General features: G+C 43.3%; 2 protein-coding genes across 6 annotated transcripts in view; one reads left to right on the top strand and one right to left on the bottom strand.

The window, feature by feature from the left end:
* Sgce (sarcoglycan epsilon) overlaps positions 1-6,477 on the bottom strand; it is a 72,920-nt gene extending 66,443 nt beyond the window's left edge. For 3 of the 5 annotated variants that reach the window (XM_029478941.2, XM_021164421.2, XM_029478942.2), the window contains exon 1: positions 6,261-6,444. In XM_029478941.2, the coding sequence (XP_029334801.1) occupies positions 6,261-6,369 (109 nt within the window). In that variant the 5' untranslated portion in view covers positions 6,370-6,444. Of the gene's footprint in view, positions 1-6,260 lie in introns of all 5 variants that reach the window. The other 2 variants (XM_029478943.2, XM_021164423.2) reach the window with 1 other exon arrangement.
* Positions 6,478-6,667: 190 nt separating this feature from the next.
* On the top strand, positions 6,668-19,549 carry Peg10 (paternally expressed 10). The gene is given in 3 exon segments (XM_021165033.3): positions 6,668-6,859; positions 13,109-14,308; positions 14,311-19,549. Coding segments are annotated over 2 exon segments (3,081 nt in total). The 5' UTR covers positions 6,668-6,859; positions 13,109-13,206; the 3' UTR covers positions 16,290-19,549.
* Positions 19,550-20,578: the final 1,029 nt, after the last annotated feature.

The following is a 20,578-nucleotide window of genomic DNA, read 5'->3' as shown; positions in this document are numbered from 1 at the left end:
ATTATTACAACCTCACAGAAGTGGATGGCACTGTTACAAAACGAATAAAAACAGTGAGTGAGAGAGAGAGAAGAAAGTTATTTAACAGTAAAAATCCACTTCTTGTAGTCAGAGACTGTGGCTCTCCTGCTGACTTCTAACCACTGGAGTAGAGAAGAAAGTTGCAGGTCTTTGGCAGGAGGAAAGCAGTAGGCCAGAGTGGGTTAGCAAAGACAACAGACTTGCCTCCCTTTTCTTCACATCTCTGATGGAGTCCCTCAATAGTTTGCAAGGTTCCCAATTATTTGATGCAAATTCTATGAAGTCAGAAGTGCTGCTCAGAAAAAGAGGTCCTGGATTCATTTTGAACAAATGTGTCTCCCAAGTTAGATATGGCTATCAAAATAAACGATCAATGGGCAGGTGCACAGATAAAAAGAAAAATCTCCCCCCAGGACATGTTTGCCATAGTAAGAATGTGTACCCAAGGCAGGCAGAGACCAGGCTCATCCTAACAAGCTGCCAAAGTGCACAGGCTGGAAGCTACTTTGTTGGTTAAGGTTTTAGGGGTTAGTGAAAAGACAAAAGTCTTCAACTGTATTATAAAGTGATAGATTCCGGGGGGCGGGGGGGGGGGGGAAGAGGGGCTACTGCAGTGAGATGAAATCTGTCTCACATTCCTCTGAGGAAGAGGAAGGCAAGCACCAAGCTATCTTGGGGACCAGGGACAGGCATCTTGCCTGCCAGGTAACCCTGGAGTCCCCAGCCTTCACCCCCACTAGGCAGGAGAAACCTGCAAGACACCATTGACAAGAAGGTGGCTCTGGGAAGACAGTTAAGACTAGGGTGCATGTCAGGGAGGAAATGATCTTGCCTTTTTCTCAGATTTTCAAGTTTGCAGTGCAGAAGAGAAAAATATAAACTTACAATTCATAGGACCATTCATTTTAGAGAGTTTATCAAAGGAGAGAGAGAGGAAAAAAAAAACCATGACATGTTTTGTATATCGGTTACACTTATATGTTCCAATGGTCTTCAAATCCTCCACTGCAAAAGAGGTGAATGTTTCTGGTGGTCTAGAAGAATAGCTGAAGTTGATTTTCCTGTTGGCCTGAACTGGTAGAAAGGTCTCAAGCTGAGTCTATCTGCACGTTTGCCCACTAACGCTGGTTCTGCCCTCTGAAGCAAACAAAAGAGAGTTTACTTCAAACTAAACATTTCCAGACCTTTGAGAATATCCACTGTGATAGAGTTGCTAGACACTCACCAACCCCACAGACTGTTTTGCAAGTTGTCTAGTTTGTCAACTACTCTCTCCAAACTGACGGCCAGAAATGAGCACGATGCTACAGATGGGGTTGAACAGAGCAAGGTCCATCATTTTTATGTTAACATCACAGTCTAACCTGCATGTTTATTTTTATAAGGCACATTTGCCATAACTTCTCCCTGATCTTCCTAAAGAACAAGAACAGCACACAAGTCACTCTGCTTCTCTTCATGTCAGTGAATAGTTCACTGATTGCTATATTTTGTACTTGCAGCTAAGCACTAAACTCAAATGGTATTTAATTCTAAATTCTGTTATCTGTTTGTAACAGCTATCTCTTTTTCCAGTCACCCATGAATTGTAAAGCAAGCCCTCTAGATCTTTGTCAAAAATCATGTGTGCCAATATTAAACAAGAAGTGACCCAGGGTAAAGATCTGTGACCTTACCCAGATGTCTCCCTTCTTCAAACCCAGTAACCTATACACACCTGGCCAGCACTGGTCCCAGCCAGTCTCCGGCTTATGCAACAATCCTGCTAATTAATTTGCAGACCCTCTGAACATCATCCGCCTACAGCCCAACAACTGCTTCCCTGAAAGCAAGACTCACTTATCTTTCAAAATAAGGCGTAAAGGACCCACACGGCTTAGAGGTACAAGTCTATGGAAATATACATATACACAGAGCAAAACCCAGGAAAGCAAGAACAGCAGTGGAAATGTCTGCGGCAGACTGTGAGACTGTTTGGGTTTTGCTGTTACCATTGTTTAATTCATTGCTATCTTTACTACAGTTACATATCTTTAAAAAAAAAAAAAACTTAACAATGAAAACCATGTACAGAGAATTTGGCTTGGACACAGTTGATGTCAAATGGCTTTAGAGCATTGAGAATCTCTTTCCAGCCAGAAAACTCTAAGCAGAAAAATAGTCTCTGATAGGACTTGTTGATCACTGGAAGCATCAGCCTTGCTTTCTTTCCATTAGTGTTGTCTTCTTTCTCTTTCCCCACTCTTTCCTTTTTTTCAACGTTAAATTGCTATTTAGACTTAATAAGCTGATAATATTGTAAAGAGTAGACTAGAAAACGAGATACAGCAGTTAAGAAAAAAAGTCTGGATGATGTGCGTGAGCGCGCGCGCGTGTGTGTGTGTGTGTGTGTGTGTGTGTGTGTGTGTGTGTGCAGTTCATCTCTCTATCTGTCTGCCTTTCTCTGTTTGACAGGTTAGGAACATATGGAAAACACGGGATAGGAACCAAAAACAGAGCAAAGTACAAAGGTTCCCTTCTAGCCCAAGTACAGAACAGACAAACCCAACCCGTGTCATCTGATTAGCTGGGGTCCTTTTTCACACTGAGACTAGGAAATAAAATAAATAATAAACAGGATGTATATTTAGATGTTTAGAATAGAGACTACGAAAAAGTAAACATGAAAAAAAAAGGTCAGGTAGGATAGACTGTGTGGATAAATAGGAAAAATAGAAAAGAAACGGAGTGTGGACTAATTGTGGAGGGAAAGAAACATCATGTGTAAGCACTGTGCTTATCAGATCCACAAACAATCTGTGTATTTAACTTGAAACACTTTCAAAAAGCATGTCTTTGCTGCTTTAGCCTTTTCTTTAACGGTGATTTTCATCCATGGGAAACTAGTGTTTGAAGCTGAACTCGGGCTATCTGTCTCACTCAGGTTATCTCTAGCCCGGTTTTATGGTGTGTTCATTGCTGTCTGTAAAGTCTGTGAGACAAGTGAAAATTCCAGCTGGCTGAGAGACATAATTTACTCCCCAGAAATGAAGTTATGCTATATATACACAGGGTAAACCAATAGCTGCTAGATTTATGGCAAGCTGTTATAATAACAGATAAAAAAGCTAACAATCAAACCTTAGTTACCCTTTGAAAGTGAAATCTTTATCTTTTTAGAAATAATTTACTCCTAGTACCCTAGAAGCTAAGCCAACTACAGGCAGAAAATAAGCACATTCATATCTGTATCAACTTCTCATTAAAAAGGATAAAATGCCCAAATAGGTAGTCTATTATTTGTCTTGTGAAATCTCTACCTTAGCTTTGAACTATAAACCTTCTTACTCCTCTAGAACTTATCCTAAATGTAAGAGATAAATCAACAGCTTCATAGATACAGGGCAAATTGCCACAAAATAGGTAAAATGTACAAACAGAAGATGTGCGATGTCAAAATCCTGCTTAGTGTTAATACAGAGTTCTGTCACTCCACTCTGAACTAAAAATGGTGGTAAAGCAAGAGATGATAGCTCCTGAGCACTTTTCAAAAATGAATAAAATGTTCCAATACAAAGAGCAGCTAGTAACCTAGTGAAGTGAATGATGCATAGTAACGCTGCGTGTGCTTTACACTCACCCTTGTGAAAAGCCGGCACAAAATAATCCACACGGGGGAAAAATCTTAAAAATCACCTGGATAGTAAATACCATAAGTGCTTAAGATCTTATCTATTAATCTATCAGTATTAGGACATATTGGTATTTAACATTAGTTAAATGCTCAAGTGTTTATTAATTTTGTCTATTCACTTAAATATTGTTTGTTCTTTCAGCTAGCAAGAAAGTTTTACCTAAACAGCTGGTATTGCCTTTTCCCTAGGAAAATTATAATTTGAAAAAAGTAAAAAAAAAAAAAAAGTGTATCAAGCATTAAAAAACATCAAGGATATTGATCAGAATTATATCTCCATGTGATAATCCTGAGGCGGGGAGCCACGGCTCAGCTCATTGGTTTGAAATACTTAGGTGTTGTTGCTGTTCATATACCTCAATCAGGAAATATTAATTTAATGTTGCTTATTTTTAAAGAAAATTGTAAAATTAGTATTATTTGATGCTCAAAATCTACTACTTGGAAAGAAAACGGGAAGAAATTAATTTGATTCAATATTTAATTTTGAGATTAAAAAGTATATACAACCCTATGAAAAAAACATATTCTTTAGATACCTCTGTAAGCATAGAGGGAAGTCTGAAAGGGCAAACCGCACTTTGCCGGCACCAGAGTAAGCCAAGGATGTCACAGGTGATCTTGGTTGCCTTAGTAAGCCACCTTCTGGAATTCGGACCATGAGAGAGAATTGCTATTATTACACAAGTACCAACAAAGCCATATCTATTTTTTAGGCCGTCAATCAATCAAAAAATAAAAATACTGGCTAACATTTTGAAATGAAAAAGTCAAATAAGTTTAAACTCTGAAAGATGGGTGGTTTTTAAAACTTGAATTTTCCTTACTTTTTAGATCCATGTTTTCTGTAAGTGTCAGTTTTTAAAAAGTGAACTCTTAAAATGCTCTCAGTGAACAGCTTGGTGAATTAACTTTGAGGGTGAAAGAAATTGCTCGTAAGCATATGAGAGTCCCGCAGTCACCGGAACAGGGACTGTTAAATAAACATTTAAAATCCTGGAATCAGTCTGTCTTGCAGAAAAGGATAAACACTTTTAAATTAAAAGTAATGATTATGTTCGCCCAATTTCCTAGATAAATATCCTTTGCTCTTGGAAATCTGCACTTATTTATTTCTGGAGGTCAACATTTAATTTCTAATAAGTAGATTCCCAGGAAATGAATGAGTTTTGCTTAGTGCTAAAAAGCTTAATGCTTTGTACAGCGCAGGGTCCCTTCTACCTTGTTGTACACAATGGGTCAAAGTCTTGTTTTTCCTTGAAGGAAAAAAAAGCTGCTGCAGAAATATTGCTGAAATATGCTCAGTTTTAGTCTTTAAAAAACAAATATGTTTCATCTGTGATTTATAAATCTAACTCAGTTGTAGACAATTTGATTTTCCTTTTAACCTTAACTTTTTTGACAAAGATTAGCAACAGATTGTTAATTTTCTCAGCACCTAAGACTTTGAGCAGCTTAGGTGGGAATCCGCATTAAGGTTTTATTTAACATCCTTTCCCAGTCAGTATTTGAATGCCTTGTTCCTTTGCAAATTTCTCTAACAATAAAAAAAAAATTTTTTTACAGGCTTATGTTTCAAGCCAAGGAAACGCTTGGAGCTGAGTCTCGGTGACCTGTTTCAAAGGTTTGAACCTACAGTTACTGCTCCCCAAAACATTCATTCACCCACAAGATTTAGAAACACAAAACGTCGCGGGGTGGGGGGAAAGCTGAGGTCTCCGTGTAAACCTCACAAAGTCCGTAGCTGAAGGCTTCCAAAGCCCGCCAAGAACATTGGAAGCATCCACAGCTGTTTTCAATTGTTCTTGCTTTCCCTTCGTAACGTATTTAGTAGGGCAATGGGTGCTGTTTGCAGCATCTCTGGCCCCCAGCCATGGTTGACCCTGACCTGCACACCGCTGTTTGGCTCCCAGAATTTCATGATCCTGCTTCCGTGTTCGGTAAAACCTAAGAAAAAATCAGGTTCGCGCCACCAGGAAATATGCTTAAAAAAAAAAAAAAAGCGCGGCGGGGGTGGGGGGGGGATTCGGTCTTTTAAATGTCACATTTTGGTGGTCTTTTTCTCTCAACCAGATCCCAGAAAATGAGAAAAGATGTACATCTTTGTGTAAGAGAGAGAAAGCAACTGGCCAGCCTAGTCCTTTGGTTCACATCTAGGCCAGGGAGTCTCAATTGTGGGGTAAAACCCCCATCCCCACCCCGAGGGGCAACAACCCCCAAGTCTGTTTCAGGGAGCAGAAGATGTCCACCACTAGGCTGGGGGGCGAGGAGGGGTGCCCTTCTTAATGGAAACTGGAGCCGAATTCCTGCCCTACTGGACAGGGAGGGGCAGTGGGGGTGCAGAGAGAAAGAGAAGGCCAGGGGTCAAGCCTGGGGAGGGACCCACTTGGCCCAAGAGGTGGGCTGCAGGGTGTCCTGAAAGAGGGGTGCTGTGGGGGGAGGCATTAGGCATAGAGCGGGACTAGCACCCTTTGGGCACGCCCTGGTACCCCGGAACCCGAGTGGGGGAGTGTGAGGCGGCGGCCTGTGGGCCCCTGAACCTCCATGTCGCGCGCAGGCCACTAACCTGTCAGTAAGAATGTGCCAGTGGTCGCGGGGCTCATCTTGAGTGTCCCCCGACCCTTTCCCGTCCAAGCACAAGGGTCTCCCAGCTCCCACCACCAGAATAATAGCATTCTTGGCCTGCCTAAGCCAACCGTCCTCGATCCTCCCCTCCCCTCCCTTTCTTTTTTTCCTCCCAGCTTGGCCAGTTCAGCATCGCGCACCCCCCCTTCCTGAGCCCATGCTGCCCCTAGCGGCGGGCCAAAGCAGTGCATGCCGCGCCCCCACCCCATCCCCCAAGGCGCCCGCCCACGCGCCCCCCTCCGCCCCCGCTGCTCGCGAAGCACGCTGGGATTTGGCGCCCCCCCTCCTAGGATCTCTCTATATAAGGCGAGCAGTCCGGGCTCCCGATACACGCGTTTCCAACTTGAGTTGGTGTGTGTCGAAGAATCCTGACCAACTACGACCTGGGGAGAGCAGCCAACCGAGAAGGTCCACCGAGCCTCGCCTAGGTCTGCTGCGCGGGCTGCGGTCCGGAGCCTTCTCCGGACCGCGGTCACCCAGTGGACCGGGTCGTCGCGGGACCCCTCATCCTTCGTGTCATCGCAGAGGAATCCTCGTGAGGTGAGTATGTGGTTAGGATTTTTTTTTTTTTACTCCCAGAAAACGGTCACACGCAATCCCCGTTTTACACCGGGAGCTGCGGGAGATAAAAGTAGCGCCCCCCAGAATATCTCCTCGCAAATTTTGTCAAGCCTTCAGTGGCCGGATCCTGAGACGAGAGCGTGGAAAGCAAGTCTTCACGGCTTCGGGTCCGCGAATTCAGTTTCCACGACTCGCGTCCAGAATTGGTCAGTAGACACATGAGCTGCGGACAGCGATGAGCTGCAGACGCACATGAGCTACTGACCGAATTGTGATGAGCTCCCCAAATACGCTGCAAAGTGACCGGCTCTGCTACTCTTAAATGCCGCGCTACAAACGGATTGCACTGCAGACGGCCGCGTCTTGTGCTGTGATGAACTAACGGGCGCTTCGTGCGCTACAAAATCCTAATAGGCGCTTCATGCGCTACAAAATACTCATAGGCGCTTCATGCGCTACAAAATATTCATAGGCGCTTCACACGCTACGAACTGATGGGTGCTTCATGCGCTTCGGTCACCTAACAAGGCGCTTCATGCGCTTCGCTGTACTAATGGGCGCTTCATGCGCTACGATGTACTAATGAGCGCTTAATGCGCTTCGCTGTACTAATGGGCGCGTCATGCGCTTCACTGTACTAATGGGTGCTTCATGCGCTTCAGTGTACGAACGAGCAAATAAAACGGGCGAACAGGCGAACCTGTGAACCGGGCGAACGGGGCGCTTCATGCGCCACAAACCAGCCCGAACTACGGCGATACCCAAAACCGATTTGTGCTTCACGCATTCAATTCGGAAAGCTGCAGGAGAATAACCAAACGCAAAAGCGCAACAAGAGTGAATTTAGAAGATGCGCTACAAACTGCGGCACAGGCATAAGACCTGCAGCCTCTTAAGTGACACAGAAAGTAGTGTTGGGAAGACGAGAGAACGTATCTCTCGTTGGTGAGAGGACAACACAGGTTCCCCGTTCGGGTCAAAACTGGCTCCGTTTTTCTGTCGGACGGCTATCTGCATGATGGTGGTGGTGCTGGTGGTAGACAAAATGGAGCCCTGGGAGGCCAAAATTGGTTTTAACATTCTGTCCACGTAACTCCTGCTTATGGCAGTGGAGTGGAGGGGTGCTGGATTTTGGAGATGGCGGAACGGCCTGCCTTGTCTAGTGGTGATTGATTGAGGTGACGGTGCAATGGACTTAGGGACACGAATGGGTGTCCAGCAACAGTTTGTGGAAACTGTCCGGTTTGCTGGGTGGGCACGAGGCCGAGGTGGGAGGTGGGAGATGATGGGAGGTGGGAGATGATGGGAGGTGGGAGATGATGGGAGGTGGGAGGTGGGGGTTCACTCTTGCTGCATGGAAGGGATCTGGTGGTTGGGAGCTGCTGGGAGGGGTCTGGGGAGGTAGGGGCGGGGGGAGGCATGCAGTCATTCTGCAGCCCTGTTGTAGCCAGGCTCAGACCTGCCCCGCCCATCCTAGCCTTGCCTCATCTGCAGAGAGGCCGCGCGCCTCGCCTGTCGCGCGCTTTTCCAGAACATGCTTCCACAGGCCCAACCTCCCAAGTGCTGATGCCTTAGAGCCAGCCTACCTGGTTCCCACCCCCAAGGCCCGCCTCCTCTGAGGTGGCCTGCCTAGCCCCCGCCCCCAAGGCCCCGCCTACCTTACTGTTCAGCTCCTCCCAGAGCTCCTCCAAGGTGGCCCAGAGCCCCGCCTTCCCCCAGCCTGCTTGCGCCTGCGCAATGCGGGCTGCAACCCCTCCCTTCAGGTTTGCCTCCAGTGCGCATGTGCGCCTCTGCCTGTCTGAGCCTGGCTGCACAGCCCCGCCTCCCTGCGGTTTCTCTGTTGTGCGGTTTTATTTTTTGTCCACAGGTGTCTAGTAAATAAAAGAATAATAAGAATAATTAACAACAATAATAATAAGTATACCTAACATGCATAAACACTTTTAATAAGTGCATTGCATTATTAAATAAAGATCCCACAATTAAAACTCCTGATAGTGGGATATGGGAACTTTTAAAAAGGCCTAACTGATGCCTTGAAGCAATGAAGGCAATTACTTATTTTAAATTAAAAATTAAATTTAAAAATATTTTCATATTTAATTATTTGATCAAGACACCATTGGACTTCCTGGAATTAAATGCTTTGGGAAATACAAAGCCAGAGGTGACTAGCACTGTGTTTCTTAGGCGTTTTCAGGGGCTCTAGTGTTATGGCTTGGCTTCTGAGAGAGATGTTTGTTAGCATAGAAAAGGTTTGTCATTGTTGTTTTTGTTTTTGTTGTTTCTTAAACATTCTAGGTGATTAGCCCTGGCTATAGTAAAGTGTGCTTGGCACATAATAAGGATTCATTAAATGTGTGTTAAATGGCCAGAATAAATTAATTATTCATTGTCTTGCTGCTGGACTTCAAGTTTTTTGAAATTTTGTTCCTTTTTCTCAAGGCACTTTGCTGTCCTGAGTTGAGTTGCTGGCCCTTTTGAAAACACATTTAAAAGTTTCTTTTTAAAAAAGTATGGTTTTGAACTCCAGTATTGTAAGCTGTAATTATAATGTGAACCAACTAAATTATATTCCAAATAACTAGCTTTTTTCATAAAAAGCTAATTATTTGTTATTCCAAGTAATTAGCTTTTTTCATAAAAAGCTAATTATTTGGTGTCCCAAGTAATTAGCTTTTTTCATAAAAAGCTAATTTAAATTGGGGCAAGTGGGTTATTAATGCTACATATTGACATTTCAAATTTGTGTGATATAACAGGGTGGTTACATTGCAGGACAGAAATGGTTACAACTGGCTTAATTAAACATCTGTGTAATTTACAGAGAAGCCAAATAAAAATGTTTCTAAATTAATGAAGAAATTTTTTTAAAAATCTGGTTCCATATTATATACTATGAGCCAGAATTTTGTTAAAGAGAGAAATAGGGGGCTTTTGCTCCCCCCAATCTCCTGCCTTCCTAGTGCCCCTCCCTAGTGTATAACTATCTGTGGGAAATATATGCTTATAATTACAGCTTGAAATGCATGCTTTGCTTTGGGAATTTTATCTGCATATTAAAGAGATTCAAAACATTGGAAAATATATGCAAATTACATTTCACAGATAATTCACGTAACATTAAGAAAATGAGATATATAAAATTTTAAAGCAACTAAAAGTTCCTTAACGGTGTTTCATTTCATAATGAGACATTTACATATTTTTATTTACTGTTGTTGCTCTTTGTGTTTCTTCAAAGTAAAAGTACTTTGAAGAAGACATTGTAAAGGGTTAATAATTAATCAGATGTATTTATTTATTATTCTTAATTGATTAATGATCATATATGAAGATGGTCCTCTCTCAAGCAGCTGGCTTATACAGTGTGAACTTTCAGTTCTCAGGAATGAGTCCTCTCAGCAGCCTCATCCCCACACCCAGTCCAGCCCTTTAAGAGGGCCTTTTGAGGAGCCACAATTTTTAAGTCAAATTAAAATGAAGGCAAAGTGCTTCTTGCCTGTCATCAACCTGTCCTGCCCTACAGTAAACATTGTCATTACTTGTTTATGGTTACTGTTAACCAGTTTGCCCAATACCTTATAACTTCTCACTGGTTAAACTACTCAGCTTTGGAGTAGAGTCCTACCCCAAAATTTCAAGCCCACCCCCACAGGCCTAAGCCTGAGGCCTAGGAGTGGTGAAGGTCACAGATATTCAACTGGTGACCTCACAAGATAAATAAGGCACTTAATTTGTTTAACCAGCATTATATTATTAAAAACCAAAAGCAAACCCCTTGAATAGCTTGGTGGGAGGGGCACAGCCTGAGTGATGTGAGTATAGCCCCCCACATCACCTTAACTCCAAGCTCACCTTAAATGATCTTACTGAGCAGAGTGATAGCTTTCCTCCTATTGCAGTTTCGGACCTATAGTTAGTTAGGTGTCTTTTATAGGTGATAATGTCCACCAGACCTGGCTTCAATAAAGCCCACCCCAGTAGGGCGTAGACCTTCCTGACCTGAGTCAGGCTGTACCAGGCCATGCTGAGACCGTCTTAAGGAAGGTTTTAATTTTTATTTTGAAATTGTCTTTCTTTTCTAGATTACAGAAGTCATACTTTAGTCACCTGTGTGTTCTGCTTATTGGAAAGGCCATAGGGACAACTTAGGACAAAAGGAAATGTCTGCAGATGGTTATGACAGGGGAGGGGCCTAAAAGATATACCCCCTCCCCTGGGGGGGGGGGTAGTGGGAGGGGGCGTGTGCTTGTTAAGAAAGCAGGGGGATGGGACAAAGATGATGAACAGGTGTCATGTGGGATGTCAGTTTTCCTCTTTTTTAAAATATTCAACAGGTTAAAATATTAGCTAACTTTGCTAATTAACAATTTTTTATCTTTTTGTTTCATGGAATTTAACTAGTGCCCATTTTTGCCTTGATTGGTAAAAGAAAAAAAATTATTTTTAAACTTATGTTTGTTCAAAAGTTTAAAACTTCATGTCCTTAAACTTTTATTGAGCTTTTTTAATTAAAAGTTTGTAACTATTAAAAAGTTATAAACTTTTTGAAGGTTTTAAAACTTTCAAAAACAACTTTTAAAAGTTTCTAAAACTTTAAGCTTTAAACTTAAAAGTTGTAAGTTCAATAAACTTTGAAATTCTTTAAAATGTTTCTAGACTGTCCAATTACAAAGTTTCTATACTTTCTAAAGATTTAAGCTTTAAACTTAGAAGTTGTTTGTAAGTTCAAACTTCTTAAAAGTTTTTTAAAACCTTCAATAAACTTTGTTAAACTTTTTAAAAAGTTTGCTAGACTGACCAATTACAAAGTTTTTAAAACTTTCAAGTTTTAAGCTTTAAGTACGAACTTACTTTTTAAAATTTAATAAACTTTGTTAAACTTTTAAAAAAGTTTGGGCTGTCTAATTACAAAGATTTTAAACTTTTTGTTCTTTACTATAATTATTTAAATTTTGCCATTTTGCGATCCTTACAAATACATAAGTATTAATCACTCTAATTGCACTTAGCCCTGTTTCTCAGGAAGTACATAGGTAGTAACCTTATTAGTCAGTTAACAGTTGTTATTGAGTAATTTCTACCTGTTATCTTTTTTAGGGTTCTTTTTTTCTTTATTAAATTATTTTATTTGTTTACATTCCAAATGTTTCCCCCCACTTCCTGTTCCCCAACCCCAGAGTTCTTCACCCCATCCCCCTTCCCCTTTGCCTCTGAGAAGGTGCTCCCCCCACCCTCCCACCCACCACCCCCTACCCTTTTCTCTCATTCCCTACCCTCCCACCCCCCTTACCTATGTTATGTAATTAAAACATGAAGAATTTAAATTGTGCTATTATCGGGCATTTTTAAAAAAAAGATGTCCTAGTGTATAGCCCATTTCTTCCTAGTAGGCATCAATTAATATTTGTTTTAATAATTTCCTAATAAAGTAAACTGACATCCCCATGAGCTGTTCAATGCTTTTCTATCCCATAGAGAATTCTCCTGAGGAAGTTAATTTGTGGTCATAAAAGCAATTAGATAATCTTGTGGTTTTTGTGATAGTGGTTGTCATGACTTAATATTCAGGCTTCATTGTTAAGGGTGTGCCTCTGATGTGGCATTTGGCCAACTACTTGGATTTTTCAGAGCTGATGAGTACAGGCATTGTGGTTTTCATACCTACCTCTCATGTGTGTGGCTTCTTATTGATTAGGGTGTTATTTTCTCCTGTGGTTCTTATTAGTAAAAGGTATGATGCTGGAATCAATTTGCATGATTTTGAAGTTATTTTGCATAATTTGTTTTCTATTTATCTGCCTTGGAAGTTTCTTGCTGTGTGACCTCTATACCCAAACAAACAAATAAAACCCAAACCTTTCAGTTTTTAAAGGTGTATGAAATCTGAGAAATCTCTGCTCTTTTCCATGAAGAGCTGGCACTGATACATGAAAGGACCCAGCATGTCAGGGTTGCCATCGAACTTCTCAGGAAGGTCTTCAAGGCAGCATAAAGGTGTACTGCTGCTGATGGGTATATGTTACTAATTATAAAGAGCAAGTGAAGTAGTATGTTTCTCATTATTTTGTGACTGATTATCTCATCATATTGAGGGTGTGTATTCTGTTGACTAATTATCAACTGATAATTAATTATCAGGGCATATTTGAACACCTAAATCCCTGCTAATAGCGACTGCTCTGAATGAGTATGTTGAATGTATGCCTCTGTTGTCATTTACAGGAACAGGCGGGTTTTAAGAACCAAAAGACTGCCAACCACGAGGGTCCCAGGATCCAGGGCTCCCTCCCCAGGGGAGTGAAGCCCCTCCCACCGCAGCCATGGCTGCTGCGGGTGGTTCCTCCAACTGCCCGCCCCCTCCCCCTCCCCCTCCTCCCAACAACAACAACAACAACAACAACACCCCGAAGAGCCCGGGCGTGCCTGACGCCGAAGATGATGATGAACGCAGACACGAAGAGCTCCCTGAAGACATCAACAACTTTGACGATATGAACAGGCAGTTTGAGAATATGAACCTGCTGGATCAGGTCGAGTTACTTGCACAGAGCTACAGTTTGCTGGATCATTTAGATGACTTTGATGATGATGATGAGGACGATGACTTTGATCCAGAGCCTGACCAGGATGAGCTCCCTGAGTACAGTGACGAAGATGACCTGGAGCTTCAGGGTGCTGCAGCAGCCCCTATCCCAAACTTTTTCTCCGATGATGACTGCCTTGAAGACCTTCCTGAGAAGTTCGATGGCAACCCTGACATGCTGGGTCCTTTCATGTATCAGTGCCAGCTCTTCATGGAAAAGAGCACCAGAGATTTCTCAGTTGACCGCATCCGTGTATGCTTCGTGACAAGCATGCTGATCGGCCGTGCCGCCCGCTGGGCTACTGCCAAGCTGCAAAGATGTACTTACCTGATGCACAACTACACTGCCTTTATGATGGAGCTGAAGCATGTCTTTGAAGACCCTCAGAGACGTGAAGCTGCCAAACGCAAGATCAGACGTCTGCGCCAGGGCCCTGGACCTGTTGTGGACTACTCCAATGCATTCCAGATGATTGCCCAGGACCTGGATTGGACTGAGCCTGCCCTGATGGATCAATTCCAGGAAGGTCTCAACCCAGACATTCGCGCAGAGCTGTCTCGCCAGGAGGCCCCCAAGACCCTGGCTGCTCTGATTACTGCCTGTATTCACATCGAGAGAAGGCTGGCCCGTGATGCTGCTGCAAAGCCTGATCCTTCACCCAGAGCCTTGGTGATGCCTCCAAACAGCCAGACCGATCCCACCGAGCCTGTGGGAGGTGCCCGCATGCGCCTGTCCAAGGAAGAAAAAGAGAGACGCCGCAAAATGAACTTATGTCTCTACTGCGGCAACGGAGGCCATTTCGCCGACACGTGTCCAGCGAAAGCCTCCAAAAATTCGCCGCCGGGAAACTCCCCGGCCCCGCTGTAGGGGGACCTTCAGCGACAGGGCCAGAACGAATAAGGTCCCCACCCTCCGAGGCTTCGACTCCGCACCTACAAGTGATGCTCCAGATTCATATGCCGGGCAGACCCACCCTGTTTGTCCGAGCTATGATTGATTCTGGTGCATCTGGCAATTTCATTGATCAAGACTTTGTCATACAAAATGCAATTCCTCTCAGAATCAAAGACTGGCCAGTGATGGTGGAAGCTATTGATGGGCATCCAATTGCCTCGGGCCCAATCATTCTGGAAACCCACCACCTGATAGTTGATCTGGGAGACCACCGTGAGATACTGTCATTTGATGTGACTCAGTCTCCATTCTTTCCTATTGTCCTAGGAATTCGTTGGCTGAGCACACATGACCCTCACATTACCTGGAGTACCCGCTCCATTGTCTTCAACTCTGATTACTGCCGACTTCGCTGCCGGATGTTTGCACAGATACCTTCTAACTTACTGTTTACAGTGCCACAAGTGAATTTGCATCCGTATCTACTTCATCATGTGCATCCGCATGTGCATCCGCATCTGCATCAGCATCTGCATCAGCATCTGCATCAGTTTCTGCATCCAGATCCGCATCAGTATCCGCATCCGGATCCGCATTATCATCATCATCAGCAGGTGGATATGCAGCACCAACTGCAGCAGTATCTATATCAGTATTTGTATTACCATCTGTATCCGGTTATGCACCACCATCTGCCTCCAGATCAGCATGAGCATCTGCATGAGTATCTGCATCAATATCTGCATCAGTATCTGCATCAGTTTCTGCATCACCATCTGCATCCGGATCTGCATCAGTATCTGTATCAGTATATGCATAACCATATGAATCCGGATCCGCATCACCATCCTCATCCAGATCCCCATCAGGATCCACATCACCATCCTAATCAGGATCCCCCTCAGGATCCTCCCCCTCAGGATCCTCCACATCAGGATCCTCCACCTCAGGATCCTCCACATCAGGATCCTCCACATCAGGATCCTCCACATCAGGATCCTCCACATCAGGATCCTCCACATCAGGATCCACCTCAGCATCAGGATCCTCCACATCAGGATCCACCTCAGCATCAGGATCCACCTCAGCATCAGGATCCTCCACATCAGGATCCACCTCAGCATCAGGATCCCCATCAGGATCCCCATCAGGATGCCCATCAGGATCCCCATCAGGATCCACACCTGCATCAGCACCAGCATCCACACCAGCATCCGCAGATGCATCCTCACGGGCATCCTAACGCTCCTCAGCAGCCACCATTCTTCTACCACATGGCTGGATTCAGAATTTACCACCCTGTAAGGTATTACTATATTCAGAATGTGTATACACCTGTTGATGAGCATGTCTATCCGGGTCACCGGGTGGTTGACCCTAACATTGAGATGATTCCTGGAGCTCATAGCCTTCCAAGTGGACATTTGTACTCAATGTCTGAGTCTGAAATGAATGCTCTGCGAAATTTCGTGGACAGGAATGTGAAAGATGGGCTCATGACTCCCACTGTGGCGCCCAATGGAGCCCAAGTCCTGCAAGTGAAAAGAGGGTGGAAACTCCAAGTTACTTACAATTGCCGAGCTCCACAGAGTGGCACCATCCAAAATCAGTACCTTCGCATGTCTCTTCCAAATATGGGAGACCCTGCACACCTGGCAAGCTATGGTGAATTTGTCCAAGTTCCTGGCTACCCATATCCAGCCTATGTTTACTATACAGGTCCGCAAATGATGACTGCGTGGTACCCAGTAGGACGAGATGTACATGGAAGAATAATCGTTGTGCCTGTTGTAATCACCTGGTCTCAAAATACGCACCGCCAGCCTCCGGTGCCCCAGTATCCTCCTCCGCAGCCACCTCCACCACCACCACCACCTCCACCGCCACCGCCACCTCCACCAGCATCATCCTGCAGTGCCGCATAGAACCTGTCATGTCCTTTGTAGTCTCTGCCCTCAACTTGATCCTGTGCAGCTTCTCAATCAATGACTGTGTGCTACTGGACCTTCTGAGGCATGGAGGCATGCAGGGCTAAAGTCAGTTTTCATCTTGACTGCCAGTTTATAAGTTGACAGGCCTGGGTTTTACTTGTTAAAACCTTTCACCATCTCAATCACAGGCTGCCAAATGACTTTATAAAGAAGCTGATACAAACACAGGCCATGCTGACTTCTTACAGAGGGAGAGAAGAGGAAGAGAAGAAGAAAGAGGAGCAGGAAGACATGACTTGCCCGTATGCTGGGCACCTTATAAAGGAAGCCAGACTTTTCGGTGCAGTATGGAAAGGCTTCCGTGATTCTCTTGCTGCACCCCATGAAACTTCACCACCTTCAAACTCCATTTTCACGGTTCCGTTAATTTTCAAGGAGCAGCAACTCGACTGGTTCTCTGCAACATGAAACGCCCCAGCTTGAAAAGGAAGTGCTCTCTCAGACTGACTTGTGAGTGTGCCTTCACGTTCTGGTGCAAATCACGTGGACCCAAGAACTCTGACATAACATCCTACCATCATCATGCCAGAAATTGGTTCCCCTAAAATGTGACACTTGGCAAGCAGAAGCTTCTGGTGGCTTCAGGTGCGTTAGGGGTTTGTAAAAAGTTGTAATCACCTCTTAGTCATGCAAGAGGGCACATCAAAAGGACTTCTAAATTTGGTGCCCAAACTTTGACAGGAGCCTGTGAGTTAGTTCATTGTAACCAACTTGTCAGGGACTTCAGCAAGAATTTCCATGAATGTTGTTAATTGGCTGGAGAAACACCAGCAAAGTTTTGCAATCATCCACCCATTTGTCTGCCGTTATGCATCTGGACATCTGGATGTTTAGAGCGGGGAAATGATTTTGCACCCAGATCCACACTCCTCTCATGTCAGATATTTGGAATGAGAGCACCGGGCATCGTCTTGAAGATACAGACTTCTAAGAATGGAGTCTCTTGCTACTACCTTGAAACATTTGTCTAACCTCTCTTTCTGTTTGATTCTCTACAACTACCATTAACCCTGCTGCAGGATTTGTCACCATTCTGCCTGACTGCTGAGACTCCATTTTGTTGCTATGCAAGGAGATGAAAGAGGCAGACCTAAAGGAGCAGTAGGACATAACATGGTTTTTATTTCTACCTGTCATGAATCTTAATGGTGAAGTTTCCTTTTTCGTCAGCATTTATCTCTTTGTTATCCTGACATGTTTTAATTAGTTTAGTGGGTTTTTTTTTCTATTGGTGGTGGGTTTCTTTTTGGTTGTTTTTTTGTTGTTGTTGTTTTTTTGTTTTTTTTGTGGTAATCATTTTGATTTTGGATCACTGCGTGTTTTAGTGTTTTACAGTAATTACTTTTAAATGGTGCATTTGCTTCTGATTTTTTTTTTTTATGAAGCACCACATCAGTTTACCTCAGATCTCAATTCCATCCTTCATGCTTTTTTTTTTTTAACTCATTTGATCTTCAAGCTGCAGAGGGCCTAGCAATGGGTCATCACCTGCAGCCCTGGCATGTACACACGGACATTTGCCACCACTGAAAGCAAATAGTTGGAGAAGTTGGCCACCTGAGTCAAGGAGATGGTGCTGGTGTGAGTTCACAGCTCACAAGGGACAGTAAAGCTTGACATTGACTTTGGCAGTGTGTACTATGCTCTACCCCTATATATACTCTATAGATGTTAGGCATTAAGGATAAGTGATCTTAAATTTACTGAAATTTTGTTAAGTTGATCAATTTTACATTAATTGTTTATATTGTGTTTTTTCTTTTATTTTGTTATTTTGGCACTTCCAACAAAAATGCCTTTATTCATTTATTAGGAAGAAATTGGAGTGGTGAACACAAACTAACAAAATTAACTAATTGGCTGTGGGCTCAAATTTGAATTCCTTATTAATTCAAAGTGAAGGAGGTGTGAGAGTTTCTATCGCTGGTCATGAAGTTCACCACGAAGAGTCAGTTTAGTTTGTACCAGGAGGCATTTAGCTGAGAGTGATTTGAGTTGGGCATCTTTACGATGCAGTCCAGACTTGTGTTTAAGTTTACAGGTACCTCTTGGACTCCTGAATTGATCTTGATGTCACACATCATCGACATCCCGCATCCCACACAGTTCCAAGATTGGCGACAGAGAGCATCCTGTTGGAGAGACCTGACCAGTCACGAAGGACCGCCTGCAGACTCTTCTGCAGGGACCATGCTACATATTCAGCTGGAGAGGGAACACGCATCTGATGGGAATGGATTGTTTTTGCTTGTTTCAGAATTTTGCTGTTGAGTTGTTGTTAAACATTGCATTGTTTTTCTTTCTTTTTTTTTTTCCTATAGTCAATTAAGAATAAGGGATAGATAATCATAAGTATTGTGGGCTGGGAGGGATAGTTAAGTAATCTTAGGTGGGTGGGTAATTTAGGAAATTAAGTTAGGATAAGATAAGATAAGCTAGGATAAGTTAGATAAGTTAGGATAAGTTAGATAAGTTAGGATAAGTTAGATAAGTTAGGATAAGTTCCATAAGATAGGATAAGTTAGTTCACATAGGATAAGTTAGATCACATAGGATAAGTTAGATTACATAGGATAAGTTAGATCAAATACCTCAACAAGTGGACGAGTGTACTTATTTGTCCCCTACCCTACCAACTTTACCTTTAAGGCCGAGCTCAGAGGGAACTACAGGGAAATCAGTGTTAGGAGTGAATTGGACATGGATGGCATTCTAGTGAAGGTTAGGACGATTAGAGTAATCTAATACAGGCTCTGGGAATTAACTCAAGGGATTTTAGGAATGCCAGATGACAGTCATCATTTGATAAAACTGTTGCTGGAATAAAGTTTAGAATGTTGAATGGTAAATGTTAATGGAAATTGTACGAAAATGAATAAAAGTTCTTTCCATACCCCTCCCTCCCTTAACCCAGTCTTTCTTTCCTCCCCCCCTCCATAACCTACCCCTTCTTCCCTTCTCCCAAACACACTTCTCCCTTTCCTAACTCACCACTTCTCCCCTTCCACTCCCTAACCCACCCCTTCTTCCCTCCCCCCCTCCAGAACCCACCCCTTTCTTCCCCCTCCCTAACACACCCCTTCTTCCTTCCCCCCTCCAACCCCACCCTTCAAACTATATTACTGTATTCTCTTTATTATATTTCTTTGTATTACTAAAACTGTATTGATGTTACAATAAAAATTCAATAAATAAAGACTTAGTGGTTAAGGCAAATTGTGTCCTGATCATTTCAGCGCCCACTGGCATCAAGAATGGAGGGAGGAGAGGTGGGATGGGTCTGGAGTGACAAGGGGTGGGAGCTAGGAAGATAAGGGGTTGGGGAGGGGCCAAATGGAAAAAAAGATGGTGGGGAAGGGTAGGTATGGGAACAAGTTTGGCCTGGGGGTGGTATATAAACAACACATCAGTCCCACAGTACATCATCAATGATAATCCCCCAGGAAATGGACTAACTCGTTGAAGTTTTGAAGTTAACAAAAGTCATCACCTCACAACAAATCCAATGACAAAGATTATTAATCCCATTATTATTTGGAACACTTGAAATTCATTAATATATTGGAGAGGGGCATAAGAGAATGAAAAGGAAGAGCAACGGTAGAAGCCTGGGAGATGGGGCCGGAGGCTGAGATGAGATCAGGAGTGTGGTCGGCATAGTGGTATGAAACATACCACTCACATAGATTCTTATATCAATGACATCCCAGACTAGAATAACCCATGACACCAATTTATAAAACTCATGTGTAAGAAAGCCACCAATTAATAGTGATTAGTGACACAACGGTCTTAATATCAGGATTTCTTGGAAATGCTGAGACAAATGGGCGATGGGGAAGGCTGGCAATAGGGCAGAGTGGGAGATGGGAAGTAGTGGCAAGAAAGGTATGAGTTGAGTAAGTTTGGAATGGAGTTTTATATCATATAATCAAATAACAATACACAATACCCAAGAAAATAAGTATATTGTAGCCACAGAAGACTAACATTCAAATCCACCAACTAATGGCAAAAACATTGACATCACACTGGGTATAATTCAATACAATTGGAATTCTTGATATGAGTTGAGATGGGGGAAGAAGACAGAGACAGTAACGTTGTGGGGTTAGGAGTCCAGTGGGAAGGGGTGGTATATAAATGAAGGGGTGGTGTATAAGGGGAGAGTGGTATATAAAGGGAGGACTGGTAAAAAAGGAAGGAAGAGTATATGAAGGGAG

Source organism: Mus caroli, unplaced genomic scaffold (assembly GCF_978045245.1).
Source record: "Mus caroli unplaced genomic scaffold, Mus_caroli_1 scaffold_7, whole genome shotgun sequence".
Classification (NCBI taxonomy): Eukaryota; Metazoa; Chordata; class Mammalia; order Rodentia; family Muridae; genus Mus; species Mus caroli.
Note: the sequence above shows the minus strand (reverse complement) of the source record. Positions and strands in the feature narration are given on the sequence as shown.